Here is a 15,683-nt window from a genome sequence, read left to right on the forward strand (position 1 = left end):
GCCAAAGGGTTAGACAGCAGCCAGAAGTGCAATATTTAGAAAACAGCACTACACTTTCATAAAAATAACATTCAGTGTGAGATTCATGCTTTGCTCTGAAGATGCATAAAGGAAAATTGGTTCTTACCTGCTAATTTTCATTCCTGTAGTACCACGGATCAGTCCAGATAGTGGGTTGAGCCTCCTGTCCAGCAGATAGAGATAGAGAAAAAACTAAAAGGATATCCTGTATCAGGACAGTGCTCACCCTGCATCCCTTCAGTATAAATGTTATCAAAGCAAGAAAAGGTAAAGTTAACCAGTAGAAGATCAATAGAAGATCAAGCAACAACCAACATGTAATTTGAACTATCAACATGTGAAAGAACCACACTTACATAGATATCCAGTTGAGAAAGACTTCTGGTGCCTTGAAGTTCTGATAGGAAGTAACTGGAGCCAAAATGTTGTGAAGAACCAAACAAAAAAGGAAAAAACCTTCAAGCAGATGAAGCAAAAAGAAACCACAGCCCGGGCGGGAGTCTGGATTGATCCGTGGTACTACAGGAACGAAAATTAGCAGGTAAGAACCAATTTCCTTTCCCTGTACATACCTGGATGAGTCCAGACAGTGGGATGTACCAAAGTTTCCTTACAGAGGCTGGGATCGAGACAAACCCGCTCGAAGCACCTGCCTGCCATAGAAGCCAAACACTGGTGCCTGGACGTCGAGGCGATAATGACGAGCAAAATTATGCAGAGACATCCAAGTAGCCACCCTGCAGATTTCCTGAGGAGAGACCGACTGACTCTCCGCCCAAGAAGTAGATTGTGCACGCAAAGAATGGGCCTTCAGACCTTCCGGAACCGACTGGCCACAACAGATATAAGCCGACGCAATGGCCTCCTTCAGCCAGCTCCATAGGGCAAAGAGATGATCAGAGATGCGAAATTCGTTAGTAACATGTAAGTACTGGAGTAGGACTCTCTTTACATCAAGGCGCCTGAGGTCACCGCCAGGCGTGTGTGCAATATCTTCAGGAGAAAAGGCAGGAAGCTCCACTGACTGATTGACGTGAAAGGAAGACATGACCTTTGGAAGAAAGGATGGCACTGTCTTGAGGGAAACACCTGAGTCAGAAAAACGGAGAAAGGGCTCCCAACAAGACAAGGCTTGAAACTCGGACACTCTCCTGGCCAAGCAAATAGAGACCAAAAATACTGTCTTAAGAGTGAGGTCTTTAAGCGTGGCCCGCCGGAGGGGTTCATAAGGTGCCTCGCAAAGGGCTCCAGGATGGACAAGTAGGCTGGACAGGTGGGTTTAAATGTTTGGCCCCTTTAATGAAGCGAATGACATCCGGATGGGTCACCACAGCGTAACCATTGATACGCCCAAGGAGGGAACCGAGTGCCGAAACCTGCACCCACATAGAATTGAAAGACAAACCTTTTGAGAGACCAGACTGCAGGAAGGAAAGGACCTGAGACATCGGAGCATTGCACGCCTGGACTCCGGCCTCAACACTCTTCATACCCGGATGTAAGCAAGAGAGGTAGATGTCTTCCGTGCCCGCAAGAGAGGGGAAATAACTTCCTCCTTATACCCTTTCTTTCTCAGGCACCGCCGCTCAAAAGCCAGGCCGCTAGACAAAAGCGATGCGCTTGATCGAAAATACTGGTCCTTGGTGGAGCAGGTTTGGGAGGTGACTGAGGCGAAGAGGCCAGTCTGTTGCGAGGTTCACCAGGTCCGAGCCAGGTTGCGAACCACGGTATCCGAGGCCATTCCGGTCCCACGAGAATGACCGGCCCCTTGTGGAGTTCTATCCTTCTGAGTACCTTTCCCACCAGAGGCCAAGGTGGGAACATGTAGAGAAGAACGTCGTGAGGCCAGGGAAGAACCAGGGCATCCACCCCTTCCGAGCAGTGCTCTCGTCTGTGGCTGAAGAATCTGGGAGCCTTTGCATTGTTCCGGGTAGCCATCAGGTCGAGGTGAGGAACTCCCCACTTGCGCAGCAGAAGATTCATCACCACGTCGGACAACTCCCACTCTCCGGGGCACCAGGAGTCGTCTGGTGGGTCTGGAGGCCAGCAAGCTGCTCTCCTGGGCAGAGAGAACATAAGAACATAAGAAAATGCCATACTGGGTCAGACCAAGGGTCCATCAAACCCAGCATCCTGTTTCCAACAGTGGCCAATCCAAGCCATAAGAACCTGGCAAGTACCCAAAAACTAAGTCTATTCCATGTCACCATTGCTAATAGCAGTGGCTATTCTCTAAGTGAACTTAATAGCAGGTAATGGACTTCTCCTCCAAGAACTTATCCAATCCTTTTTTAGACACCGCTATACTAACTGCACTAACCACATCCTCTGGCAACAAATTCCAGAGTTTAATTGTGCGTTGAGTAAAAAAGAACATTCTCCGATTAGTTTTAAATGTGCCCCATGCTAACTTCATGGAGTGCCCCCTAGTCTTTCTACTATCCGAAAGAGTAAATAACCGATTCACATCTACCTGTTCTAGACCTCTCATAATTTTAAACATCTCTATCATATCCCCCCTCAGCCGTCTCTTCTCCAAGCTGAAAAGTCCTAACCTCTTTAGTCTTTCCTCACAGGGGAGCTTTTCCATTCCCCTTATCATTTTGGTAGCCCTTCTCTGTACCTTCTCCATCGCAATTATATCTTTTTTGAGGCATTATGACATTTTCCGTTTTATTCACCATTCCCTTTCTAATAATTCCCAACATTCTGTTTGCTTTTTTGACTGCCGCAGCACACTGAACCAACGATTTCAATATGTTATCCACTATGACGCCTAGATCTCTTTCTTGGGTTGTAGCACCTAATATGGAACCCAACATTCTGTAATTATAGCATGGGTTATTTTTCCCTATATGCATCACCTTGCACTTATCCACAATAAATTTCATCTGCCATTTGGATGCCCAATTTTCCAGTCTCACAAGTTCTTCCTGCAATTTATCACAATCTGCTTGGGATTTAACTACTCTGAACAATTTTGTGTCATCTGCAAATTTGATTATCTCACTCGTCGTATTTCTTTCCAGATCATTTATAAATATATTGAAAAGTAAGGGTCCCAATACAGACCCCTGAAGCACTCCACTGCCCACTCCCTTCCACTGAGAAAACTGTCCATTTAATCCTACTCTCTGCTTCCTGTCTTTTAGCCAGTTTGCAATCCACGAAAGGACATCGCCACCTGAGAGACACCTGAGTCGTCTGGCAGCTTCCCACATTGCGGGGAAGGAGACTGTGCAAGCGGACTTCCTCAGCCGACAACACCTACTGTTGTGACAGAGCAAGGGCAGGAATGTCTTGAGTGCCAGAAGGACAGCTCAGGCTTCCAGATGATTGATGTGCCATCGGAATTGCACAGGAGACCACAGTCCTTGTGTAGATTGGTGCTGACACACTGTTCCCCAGCCGGAGAGGCTGGCATCTGTCGTCACAATGATCCATTGGGGTGTCTCCAAAGGCACTCCTTTCAAGAGGTGGGCGAGTGAAAGCCACCACTGCATTCTGGCAATGGTAGAGTCGGAGAGCGGTAGGGGTGTTAGGAACTCCTCCGAGACTGGCGTCCAGTGGGACAGGAATGCCGTCTGTAGAGGATGCATATGTGCAAAAGCCCAAGGAACAAAATCTATGGTGGAAGACATGGAGCCCAGGACTTGGAAATAGTCCCAGGCCGTGGGTACCGAAAGAGATAACAGATGTACCTGGGTCATGAGCTTGCGTGCCCGGTGCTCAGGCAATAGGACTTTGCCCTCCGCGGGTGTCGAAACGGGCTCCTAGAAATTCCAGGACCTGGGAGGGCTTGAGGTGACTCTTGGAGAAGTTGACAATCCACCCAAGGGAGGAGAGAAAAGTCATGACCCTGTCAACCGCTGCAGTGCACAGGTTCTCTGACTTGGCCTGGATGAGCCAGTCGTCCAGGTAAGGGTGGACCAGGACTCCCTCTCGACGAAGGGAGGCCACCACCACTATCATGACCTTGGTGAATGTCCGCGGCGTGGTGGCCAGGCCGACCGGAAGCCCCCGGAACTGGAAGTGGTGCCCCAGAATGGCAAAGTGGAGATACTTCTGATGGTCATGGCGGATTGGGATATGCAGGTAAGCCTCTGTCAAGTCGAGAGAGGCCAGAAATTCGCCTGAGCGAACTGCCACTATGACCGCTCGCAGGGTCTCCATCCGAAAATGGGGCACCCGGAGAGCTCGGTTGACCCTCTGGAGGTCCAGGATCGGTCGGAAAGAGCCGTCACTTTTGGGCACGATGAAGTAGATGGAATACTGGCCGGATCCCTGTTCCTCCAGGGATACAGGGTCTATGGCACCCAGCTCCTGTAGCCTGTCCAGAGTCTGGCACACCGCTGGACGCTTCCAAGAGCCGCAGGGCAAGATTAGAAAGTGGTCGGGGAGTTCCCGATCAAAGTCTAACGTGTAGCCGTTGGCGATCACATCGAGGACCCATTGATCTGATGTGATTGCGAGAAAAAGGGTCAGATGCCCACCTAAGGCGGGAGCGGAGGAATGGGCCGGCCACATTTCATTGGGAGGACTTTGAGGTGGAACCTGAAGGGTTCGTATCCCGGAACGGCCGTCGGCCACAAAAGGAATGAGACCAAGACTGGGATCTAGTGGAGGTGGGTCTTTGGGCAGCACCTCTCAGCCTGTTGTACCTGCGCTGACCCCTGAACCGAGAGCACGAAGGAAAAAAGGATTTGGATTGCTGAGGGCGGACCTCCGGCAGCTTATGCACCTTATTGTCCCCAAGAGACTAAATAAGCTGCTCCAGGTCCTCCCCGAAGAGCAACTTACCCTTGAATGGGAGAGTGCCCAACTGTGATTTAGAAGAGGAGTCCGCTGCCCAATTATGAAGCCAGTGGAGATGTCTAGCAGACACTGCCGAAACCATAGCCCTGGCCTGCACCCTGAGAAGATCGTAGAGGGCATCCGCCCCATAAGCAATGGCGCCTTCCAGCCTCTCTGCCTATTCCGCCTCTGCAGACAGGAGGTCCTGGGTGCTGAAGAGTTGTTGAATCCACCTAAGGCTTGCCTGCTGCATGAGACTGCTACAGACTGTCGCCCGGACCCCGAGTGCCAAGACCTCAAAAATCCTTTTGAGGTAGACCTCCAATTTGCGATCCTGAAGATCTTTCAACGCAGTCGCCCCCATGACTGGGATAGTAGTGCGCTTTGTGACAGCGGAGACCGAGGCATCTACCTTGGGGACCCAGAGCATATCCAGACACGGGTCTGGAAGCAGGTATAGCTTGTCCATGGCTCTGCCCACATGCAAACTGGCTTCCGGTGTCTCCCATTCCCGAAGCAGTAACTGCATTAGCATCAGATGAAAAGGGAAGGTGCGCAGGGGTGCCCTCAGGCCGGCGAGACGGGGTCGATGTTGCTAGAAGCTGCCGCAGACGCGTTGCCTTCTGGAGGGGGATCTAAGCCCAACTCGGCCAGAACATGGGGTATAAGTGGATCTGGCTCTTCGCGCTGGAAGAGACGCAACAACCGGGGGTCGTCATGGATTCAGAGAGAGAACATCGGCATCCAGGTCGGGGTCCGTTACCAGAGCGGGTGGATCAGAGGGGGCCGGAGGGACCGGAACCCCTGGGACCACCCAAACCTGGTTCGCCCCCTGAGAGTCTGGGGTCCTGGGTCCCTGCGCTGCAGCCGATCTAAAGACCTTGGCAGGAGGAGGGCAGGCAGGAAATTGAGGATCTGGTGGGTCATCCTGTTGTAGAAGGCTGGCAACATAAGCCTTATGCATAAGGAGAACAAAATCAGCTGAAAAAAGTCCTGGAGATTTGACTGGAGGAGGAGGAGGGGGGTCAGCAGGCAGGAGGTCACAACTAGCATCTTGGGGGTCCATGGGGCTTAAATCAGGAGGAGGGGGAGTGAGGAAAAATCGGGTCCCTTCCCCATCAGGCTCAGAATCTTCAGCGAGGTTTGGAGCCAAAATGGACTCCGTTCCCGCAGTTTGGAGGAACAGGGCCGTGCTTGCAGTGCGTCTGCTGGGCCGGGAATGACCAGCTGATCTCTCCGGCGCAGAGGAGCCTTCCTCTCCATTCAGACATTGAGAACAGACTCCCTCGCAGGAGAGCCACGAGGCAGGCTCTCCACACACTAAGCAAAAAGCCGATCGAGGCATAGAGGGAGGGAGGGGAAGGGGCAGATCTGCTGCGTGTGAGACGGCAAGAATCACCGGTGCCTGCTGAGAGCAGGGAAGAAAATGTTCAACTACCCACTCCTTCCCCCGAAATGGTTTTTCAAACTTGTTGGTAAGATTGCAGAAGCAGAGGAATGAAAAGTTTAAGATCTCTTTTTTTTTTTTTTTAACTTCAAATAGAAATTAAGTACTTGCTTGATCCAAGTAAGACAGAAAGAGGGAGAAAGTAGACTTTCCCAAACAATCTAGCTGTCTAGAGGGGAGCCGCATGGTCTACCAACTACATCTGCTGGAGATAGAGAAATACTGAAGGGATGCAGGGTGAGCACTGTCCTGATACAGGATATCATAAGAACATAAGAAATTGCCATGCTGGGTCAGACCAAGGGTCCATCAAGCCCAGCATCCTGTTTCCAACAGAGGCCAAACCAGACCACAAGAACCTGGCAATTATCCAAACACTAAGAAGATCCCATGCCACTGATGCAGTTTTTTCTCTATCTCTATCTGCTGGACAGGAGGCTCAACCCACTGTCTGGACCGATCCAGGTACGTACACGGAACAATATTTTAGCACTGTACATCATTGGGTGGCATTTCATCCCAGCCAATTTTGTGAGTTAGTCAGGTTAAAGTGCCTCATTAAAATAAACTGGCAACAGCAAAGCACTGAAATGGCCCCAATAAAGTGATGAACTGACTATTATAACCTCAGGCAACAGAGACATCTGGCAAGTTATTGTCCAACAGCCAGTGGCCACGGCACCAAGCACAGTACATAAGGCTGCTACCCATTCACTCACACATGCGTCATCCCCACCAGGATGGTTTCTCGCCCGCTGTCTTATGATCTTTCTCCACTCATAGTGAAAGATGGGGCTTTATTCAGCAAGGACTTTCCCCCATTCTCTGCTCATCGGAAGAAGTCTTGCTTGCAAAAGACTTGCAAAAGGCTCGCAGTCTGAAACCTGGCCCACAAGTCCCAGGATGTGAATTTCCTGCGATTCCTCTTCAGGATCTCCACACATTGTTTCAGGACCTGTAATTCTACTGTAACGGGGGAAGGTTAAATCATCCTGTTGTATTTCTCATATTTTCAGTTCAGATTATTTTTCTTACTTTTACATGGTGTTCCATCAGATAAAAACGGAAGAAAAGAATACCTTTTACTGTGGAGTACTTGAGTTTTGGATAACGCCTTTTGATTTCCTCCAAGTAGCATGTTACTTTGTTAAGGTTTCCTTCGGCAATTTCTTCAAAGAAATTGGATATGAACCTTGAGGAAGCACAGAGAGATGTTCATGAGGCATCACGGAAGCTGTGTCCAGCAAGCAGAAATTAATCAGTACAAGAACATGGAGTGCCATGTACACACATGCACCCACACAATGCTCACAGGGGAGTGACACATATACATACAACCACAGTCAACAGCTCCAAAAAGACTAGCATGTACACATACACAAACCCACACAATGCTCATAGGGGAGTGGCATATACACATACAACCAGAGTCAACAGTTCTCAAGAGAATGGAATGTACACATACTCACCCACACAATGCTCACAGGGGAGTGGCACATACACATACAACCACTTTCAACAGCTCCCAAGAGAATGGCATGTACACATACTCACCCACACAATGCTCACAGGAGAGTGGCACATATACATACAACCACAGTCAACAGCTCCAAAAAGAGTAGCATGTACACATACACGCACCCACACAATGCACATAGGGGAGTGGCATATACACATACAACCACAGTCAACAGCTCCCAAGAGAATGGCATGTACACATACTCACCCACACAATGCTCACGGGAGAGTGGCACATATACATACAACCACAGTCAACAGCTACAAAGAGAGTAGCATATACACTCACCAACACAATGCTCACAGGGGAGTGGCACATACACATACAACCACAGTCAACAGCTCCTAAGAGAGTGGCATGTACACATACTCACCCACACAATGCTCACAGGAGAGTGGCACATACACATACAACCACAGTCAACAGCTCCCAAGAGAATGGCATGTACACATATTCAACCACACAATGCTCACAGGAGTGGCATGTACACATACAACCACAGTCAACAGCTCCCAAGAGAATGGCATGTACACATACTCACCCACACAATGCTCACAGGAGTGGCACATATACATACAACCACAGTCAACAGCTCCCAAGAGCGTGGCATGTACACATATTCACCCACACAATGCTCACAGGAGTGGCATGTACACATACAACCACAGTCAACAGCTCCCAAGAGAATGATATGTACACATACTCACCCACACAATGCTCACAGGAGAGTGGCACATACACATACAACCACAGTCAACAGCTCCAAAAAGAGTAGCATGTACACATACACGCACCCACACAATGCACATTGGGGAGTGGCATATACACATACAACCACAGTCAACAGCTCCCAAGAGAATGGAATGTACACATACTCACCCACACAATGCTCACAGGAGTGGCATGTACACATACTCACCCACACAACAGCTCACAGGAGAGTGGCATATACACACACCCACACCCATGCAATGTGTAGCAACTGGTGGGCCATGGACCTGCCCCGTGGCCTGCCGCACTTACCTCCAGCCCGGGCCCAACCAAGCGCTTTCCCAGCATCGCGGCTGGCCTCCCCATGTGGGTACAGGCGACCAAGGCGACTACCCCCGGGTCCCCACCTCATGTTTCCAGCACCAGGCTGTCTCTCCTGCATGCGGTGAGCTGTGCTGCGCTGCCTCTGCGGACTGCCCTCTCTCCGCGCGGCAGAAGGCCGCTGAAGCCCAATTGCCCAGCCCCCCTTAGGGCATGCACATGCCGATGGCTCTGCTCTTATTGAGCCAGTGGCAGGAAATCAGCCACAGTGCCTCCTGATGATATCAGAACCACCAGCATATAAAAGGCTTTTCACAGCAGTGCTTCCTTGCCTCAGCAAAAGGTCAGATTCTTTGAAGTAGTGCTCTGCCTCAGCATGTTCTGGTTCCTGGCTTTGCTTCCATTTGGTGTTCCTGAGTTCTTCCTGGTTCCTGTGGTCCATCTCCTTGAGTTCCTGTTCTCCGTGTGGTCAGTCTTTGGTCCTTGTCTTCACTCTTCAGTGTCTTCTTTCCTGCTCGTGCTGCTCCTCACCCTCAGACTTTTTCTCCGCCCTTTGCTGCCCTGCAGACAGATTTCTGACTTTGACCTTGGCCTGGACTCTGACACTGTTCTTGGCCTCCGCCTGCCACTGATCACTGCTTGGATAATGACTTGTTTGAACTCTGCCTGCCCGGAGTTCAAACTTCTGCCTGAACCTTGACCCTGACCGGATTCCGCCCGCCCCAACCCTCACCTGTTCCTGTCTCTGTTGCTTGCTGCCTGCCTGACCTGTCTTGCTCCTCATTGCTGGCCTGTCAGATCCTCGTTTCTTCGGATCTTCATCTCTAAAGGGTCCTGCGCCTGTCCAGCCGAGGGCTTGACCCCTTAGAAGCAACCATTAGAAGCAACCCTTAGAAGCAATCCCTTGACCCCTTAGAAGCAACCGCTCCTTGCTGATCAACTCTTCTATACGTTTAGAGTAGAAATTGTTAATCTATCCTTTTTCTTCATACAGCCATGTTCGATTTACCTGTTTTAATGTAACTTTTCGCTTCCATGTTAACTGGTTTCCCCCTTGTTTATTGTAAACCGGTACGATAAGACCTAGTCTTGAGCATCGGTATATTAAAAGAACTTAAATAAATAAATAAATAAAGGGAACGAGGGCTGGTATTGATGAAACTCCAGTTGGGCCCCTGCACGAGCCAGCTCCACCTGCTGATGGTGGAGACCTGCAGGGCTCTTCCCTGCAGGTAGCACCATCCCTGACTCGGCTCAAGGATCCATTTCCATTACACAGTGCTCACAGGAGAGTAGCAGGTACAAATATACCCACACAACAGCTCATAGGGAAGTGGTATGTACACATACCCCTACACAACAGCTCATAAGAGAGTGGCATGTACACCCACCCCCACACTGAACAGCTCATAGGAGAGTGGCATAAACAGATCCCCCCATACAATGCTCACAGGAGAGTGGCATGTTCAAACACACCCATACAATGTACACAGGAGAATAGCATAAACACACACAGCCACACATCAGCTCATAGGAGAGTTGCATGTACACATACCCACACAAATACAATGCTCACAGGAAAGTGGAATATACACGCATGAACACAATGTTCACAGGAGAGTGGCATACACACACACACACACACACACACATACAATGCTCACAGTAGAGTGGCATGTACACACACATCCACACAACAGCTGATAGGAGAGTGGTATGTCCACACACACACATAACAGCTCATAGGAGAGTGGCATATACACCCCCCCCCCACACACACACACACAAAACCAGCTCTTAGGAGAGTGGCATCTACACACACACACACGCGCCCACACACACACCATACAATGTTCACAGGAGAGTTGCATGTACACATACCCACACAAATACAATGCTCACAGAACAGAACAGACTGCCTTGAATAAAGAAGTAAATTGTTTTCTAACAAAATATGAAAGATTTTTTATAACATTAAAAAGTAAATTGAAAGCTTGTCCGTAGATCATGCATACAACTAACAATGCTATAGAAAAGATGAATAGAAACTTCATGATCTCTGCACTAGTTTAGGGTAAATGACAGCCATTCATTTTCAGGACTGATAGAGAGCTTGTAGGTCCCCATGGCAGTGGGTAAGTGGTGAGACTGCCTGGAATGCTCCCAAATCTGAACAGACCAGGATGCCAGGTCCGACGGACCATAGTGCAGCATGCTCATGAGTCCGAAGCAGCTGCTCTGGTGTCTATACAGTTATTATCAATCCTAGCACTGTCTTGGGTTTGGTTGTGTTTACTTTGATGCTTCCTCTTGACTGTGACCGTAATGCACGAGGTCCCACTGTGATGAAAGCGCAGAAGAAATCACCAAAGAGACTTTGCTCACTCTCTATCCAACATCTCAAAAAGCAGCAGGAGATCTCATAAGTAAACTGCAAGATGTTAGCAGCACACCTCATCTTTCTACCTTCTGATGAAAGAAAGCATGGAGATAGCGAGGATGTGACATTCAATCTTCTGAGAGGCTAGGAGGTTGGTATTTAATGGCATTGCTTCTCCATTGCTTTTACAATTAAATCCTGTACGAGTTTACAGTATGAGAGGAAGCAAGACTGGGTTTCTTTCTTTTCAGAACAGGAAATCTTTTCTTCCAAACAGATGAAACTTGGAAGGAAAACCTAAGTCTAGTTTCTTTGAGGCCAATTTTCAAATGGGTTTAGGCTCCTAAATTGTTAGGATCGGTGGTCCATGGGCTATCTCCGCAGACCACTGCTCTCACCTCTGGCCTGGCCCGAGCGAGTGTGCCGCATTCCAGTGCAATGCAGGCCGTCCTCTGACGCATGCCACTGCCCACAGAGAGGGCACTGTCTTCCCCTCTGATCCTGAGCCCTGTACCAACGCTGCTGAGTGATGGGAGACACCTCCAGGGAGGGATGTGGCCAATTACTGCGCTGTTCCCACATCGGCTGCACTTCCTGGGTGCCACTGTTGCTTTCTCCTTGCCCGCAGCTGGCCGCCACGTTCGGTCTCTGATGCTGGGGTTGGTCCGGGCCCTCTCTAGGTGCGCACGCCCGACTTTGCCCTTTCTTAAAAGTCCGGTGGCACAAACAGGCAAACGGCGCCCATTGTTGACATCACCACTGAGGGCCTATTTGAAGGCCACTGTTGCACTTGCTCTTTGTCTTGGCAATAGGTCAACTCCTCCTGGAGTAGTGCTTTGCCTCCACGTGCCTGGTTTCTGCTTTCCGCTGTATGTTGTTCCTGTGCTCCTGTGCCCTGTTCCTGGTTTCTTGGCAGTCTGGTTGTTCCCTGAGTTCCTGTCTTCGTGGTCAGTCTTCCTTCGTCTGTCTTCAGTGTCTCATCTTGCTTCTGTGGTCCTTGTCCTCCTCCTTCCTCTTTGTTCCTCGTCTCCTCAGATTGGATTCCTGGCTTTGACTTTGGACTGGACTCCTGGTATCGACTCGAGTTGGACTTCTGGCTTTGACCTCAGACCGCTTCTGGCATTGACTTGGATTGGATTTCTAACTTGACCTTGGATTAGACCTTGATGCTGCTTGTCCTTTGCCTACCCCTGACCACTGCCGGCTTCCACATCTGACTGAACTCTGCCTGCCCAGTCCACTGCCTTAACCATGACACTGGGAGTACGCTGCCTGCCCCTGGCCTCAGCCTGAATCTGTCCTTGTTTGATTGCTGCCTGACCTGCCTATGCATATCCTGACTCTGATGCCTTCTCTGTGCTGGTCTGCAATGACCTCATCTCAATGGATCTTTGCCTCTAGAGGTCAGCACCTAAGACCAGCCAGCCCTGGAACTTGAGAGCTCAACCTAAGGGGAATGTGGGCTGGTATTGGGGAAGCTCCAATTGGGCCTCTGCTTTAGCCAGCTCCACCTGCTGATGGTGGAGACCTGCAGGGCTCCTCTCTGCAGGTTGCGCCAACTCCCCCTCAGGGGAGTTGGCGCAAGGGTCCACTTCGACAACAGATTGCCGAGGCCATTGACTCGGCAGATCTAGCCACCTTGAAGGCCATTCATAACTTGACCCAGAAATTGCAGGCCCTCCAGACAGCTCTGGAACTCCTGTTCACAGATATGAATTGCCTCGCTGTGCGCCTGGACTCCTAGACCCTACCCAGTGCTCCACTGCTGCCTGCTGCAGTTCCAGCACTGGTTCCAGAAGCCTGTCGGTCAACAATTCCATTACCTGCTCCACTCCGTTATGCAGGAGATCCTAAGCAGTGACGGGGATTTCTTAATCATTTCCATATGCATTTTTCCCTCCAGTCGGCCCTCTTCTCAGAAGACTATGTTAAGAGAATGGTAAGGCTTTGGCCTGGGCTTTCCCCCTATGGTAATGCTCTGATCCCCTTCTCATTAACCTCCAACAATTCATCTCGGCCTTCAAGCAACTCTGATGAGCCTGGCCAGCTGCCCACAATGGGCTCGGACTTCCTGCTCCTATGCCAAGGAAATTGATAGTTAATGGATTACGCCATCGAGTTCTGAACTCTGGCCACAGAACTGAACTGGCAGGGAGACATTTACATACAATATTCTTAGAAAGTTTAGCTCCCAAGATTAGAGATGAGCTCGTGGCGCAGGAAGTTCCCACTTCTTTCGAAGGCCTCATTGAGCTTACAGGGAAAATTGACAGACAGCTCCAGGAGCCAAGCTCGAGGACATACTCAGCTCAAAAGGGTCCCTCCAGGACATTGCTTCCTTCTACATTTGACCCTATCATGCCATCAGGGGATCACCTGAGGAGCCCATGCAACTTGGGTCATTCCCATCTCACGAATGAAGAGAGGACTTGACACCATCAACTAGGCCTCTGTCTTTTTTGTGGAACTTCTGGTCACCTATTGGCTTAGTGCCAGAGAAAACGGGAACTGTCCTATGTCCTGGGGCACTGGAGCAAGTGACCCCCAGTCTGGCTACTCAGTCTCCCCAGTTCCTGTTGCTTGTCTCCGTGCTGGGGGGAATTTTGTGCAACAGGAGCTTGTTGACCAGTATCGAATCCCCACGATTCCCTTAACACCACGTTAGGTGCTTTTCTCCATCCATGGAGATCCCCTTCCTGGGTTGGTGACTCATACCATGGTACTGCTCACACTAAGAGTAGGATCCGCACACATGGAACTCATCACCTTCTACATTCTTCCAAGAGCCGTGAATCCAGTCATCCTGGGCCTGCCATGGCTGCGGAGGTACCAACCACAATTTGACTGGTCCATGACGGAACTCACACATTGGAGAGCAGGGTGCGTAGGATCTTGTTTGAGGTTTGAGGAGCTCCCCAGCTCGCTGATCGTGGCTGCCACCATGCTGAACCTTCTCACGTCCAGCAGGGAGTCTTGAGAGACTCAAACTGCCCCTCAGTGCCTCCGGGAGAATTCTCTTAAGTTGTATTTATTCATTTAAAAAAATAACACAAGAATACACTTGTGACAGAAAACACATTGAGACTCAGAATATACAAAGAGAAAAAAAAAGAAATGTGACAGTATACACGACCCTAGGTCTATATAAGGTTTAAAAGAAAATATTGGCGGGGGGGGGGGGGGGGGGGGGCGGCATAGAATCCAAGGAGTGGTGTTAAGGAAAATTAAAAAAAAAAAAAAAAAGAAACACACTGAAATTAAACTGGCAGAATTCACAAAAAGCCGATCAGAAAAATTATCAATTGGAGACAAGGTGAGCATCCAGATATGATCTCAGCTGTGCAGGATCAAAATATATAAACTTAGAGCTTTGATGGGTAAAGATAGATTTACAGGGATACCAAAGAATGAAGTTAGCACCAAGAGATAAAACTTCTTGACGCATTGTAAGAAATTTTTTCCTTCTTTCCTGCATAGCACATGTAATATCTGGATACATCCATATACGATAGCCAAAAAATAAGAATGTTCTGTGGCAAAAAAACATTTTTAGAACAAAATTATATTCTTTGGAAAAAATAAAGGAAACAATCAACGTCCCTCTATTAGAAATTACAAGATCAGAAGAAGATTCTAAGAACTGTGTTAAATTCAAACTTGACTGGTGTTTAGAAACATTTGAGTCCACTTTAGGGCTCTTCAAAAATAGAGCTTGGAAATACCAGGCATAAGATCAGGTGGAATCTCAAGAACTTCAGAGGCATATTTCTTAAATGTATTGAGTGGAGATAACAGATCACTCAACGGAAAATTCAAGACTCTGAGATTTAAATAGCGGAGGGAGTTCTCAATATTTTCAAGCTTCCTAGAATTAGTCAAATCAGATTGAACTAAATTTGCCTGAATATTTTGACAAGTAGCTATCTGATTATCCAAATCAGCAGTCTTTTCTCCATGGTGGATAACCAATTCAGTACCTTAAATTGATTATATAAATATGAAATAACACCAACCAGAGAAGAAATGGATTTCTCTAGAGCCATTGAAGCAGGCCAAACTGAATCCAAAGTCACCAGAGCAGGCTTATGCAGGATAGGAGAAAAAATAGGATGCCTCAAACCTTGTCCGATGGGAGGCCTCTAAGTTCTTCTGCTCCCTGCAGCGGTGTTGAGGCTTGGATCCACACAATCAATGCAGTCTCCTCAGCAAGCCCAGCATCCCCAGGCTTACCCAGAGGCTCCACAGGTCCTGCAGATGCACTGCCGACCAAAAGGCTCACACCAGCAGGAGAAGTCTCCCCAGAAGCTACCGATCCAGGGCTTTGAATATGCCCACATGGTGGCAGCAAGGCCGAACCCGATGGTGACACCAGTTGCGGAGGAGATAGGGTAATCGGCGTCCGGGAGGAGGGCCGAATGCTCCTCGGCAGCACCTCCCAAGGAACCAGCAACCGGCAATGATAGTCCAGCGGGGGCTAGAACCCCGACAAG

At 49.2% G+C, this 15,683-nt stretch overlaps 1 protein-coding gene across 7 annotated transcripts in view; it reads right to left on the bottom strand.

The window, feature by feature from the left end:
• The window catches only part of LOC115096930 (transient receptor potential cation channel subfamily V member 3-like), a 140,817-nt gene that overhangs the window by 80,750 nt on the left and 44,384 nt on the right, over positions 1–15,683 (bottom strand). For all 7 annotated transcript variants that reach the window (XR_003858169.1, XM_029612234.1, XM_029612235.1 and 4 more), the window contains one exon: positions 7,342–7,454. Coding sequence is in view for 6 of the 7 variants with exons in the window: in XM_029612234.1 (XP_029468094.1) it covers positions 7,342–7,454 (113 nt within the window). In the remaining variant the exon portion in view is untranslated. The remainder of the gene's footprint in view (positions 1–7,341; positions 7,455–15,683) is intronic.

This window comes from Rhinatrema bivittatum, chromosome 8 (assembly GCF_901001135.1).
Source record: "Rhinatrema bivittatum chromosome 8, aRhiBiv1.1, whole genome shotgun sequence".
Taxonomy (NCBI): Eukaryota; Metazoa; Chordata; class Amphibia; order Gymnophiona; family Rhinatrematidae; genus Rhinatrema; species Rhinatrema bivittatum.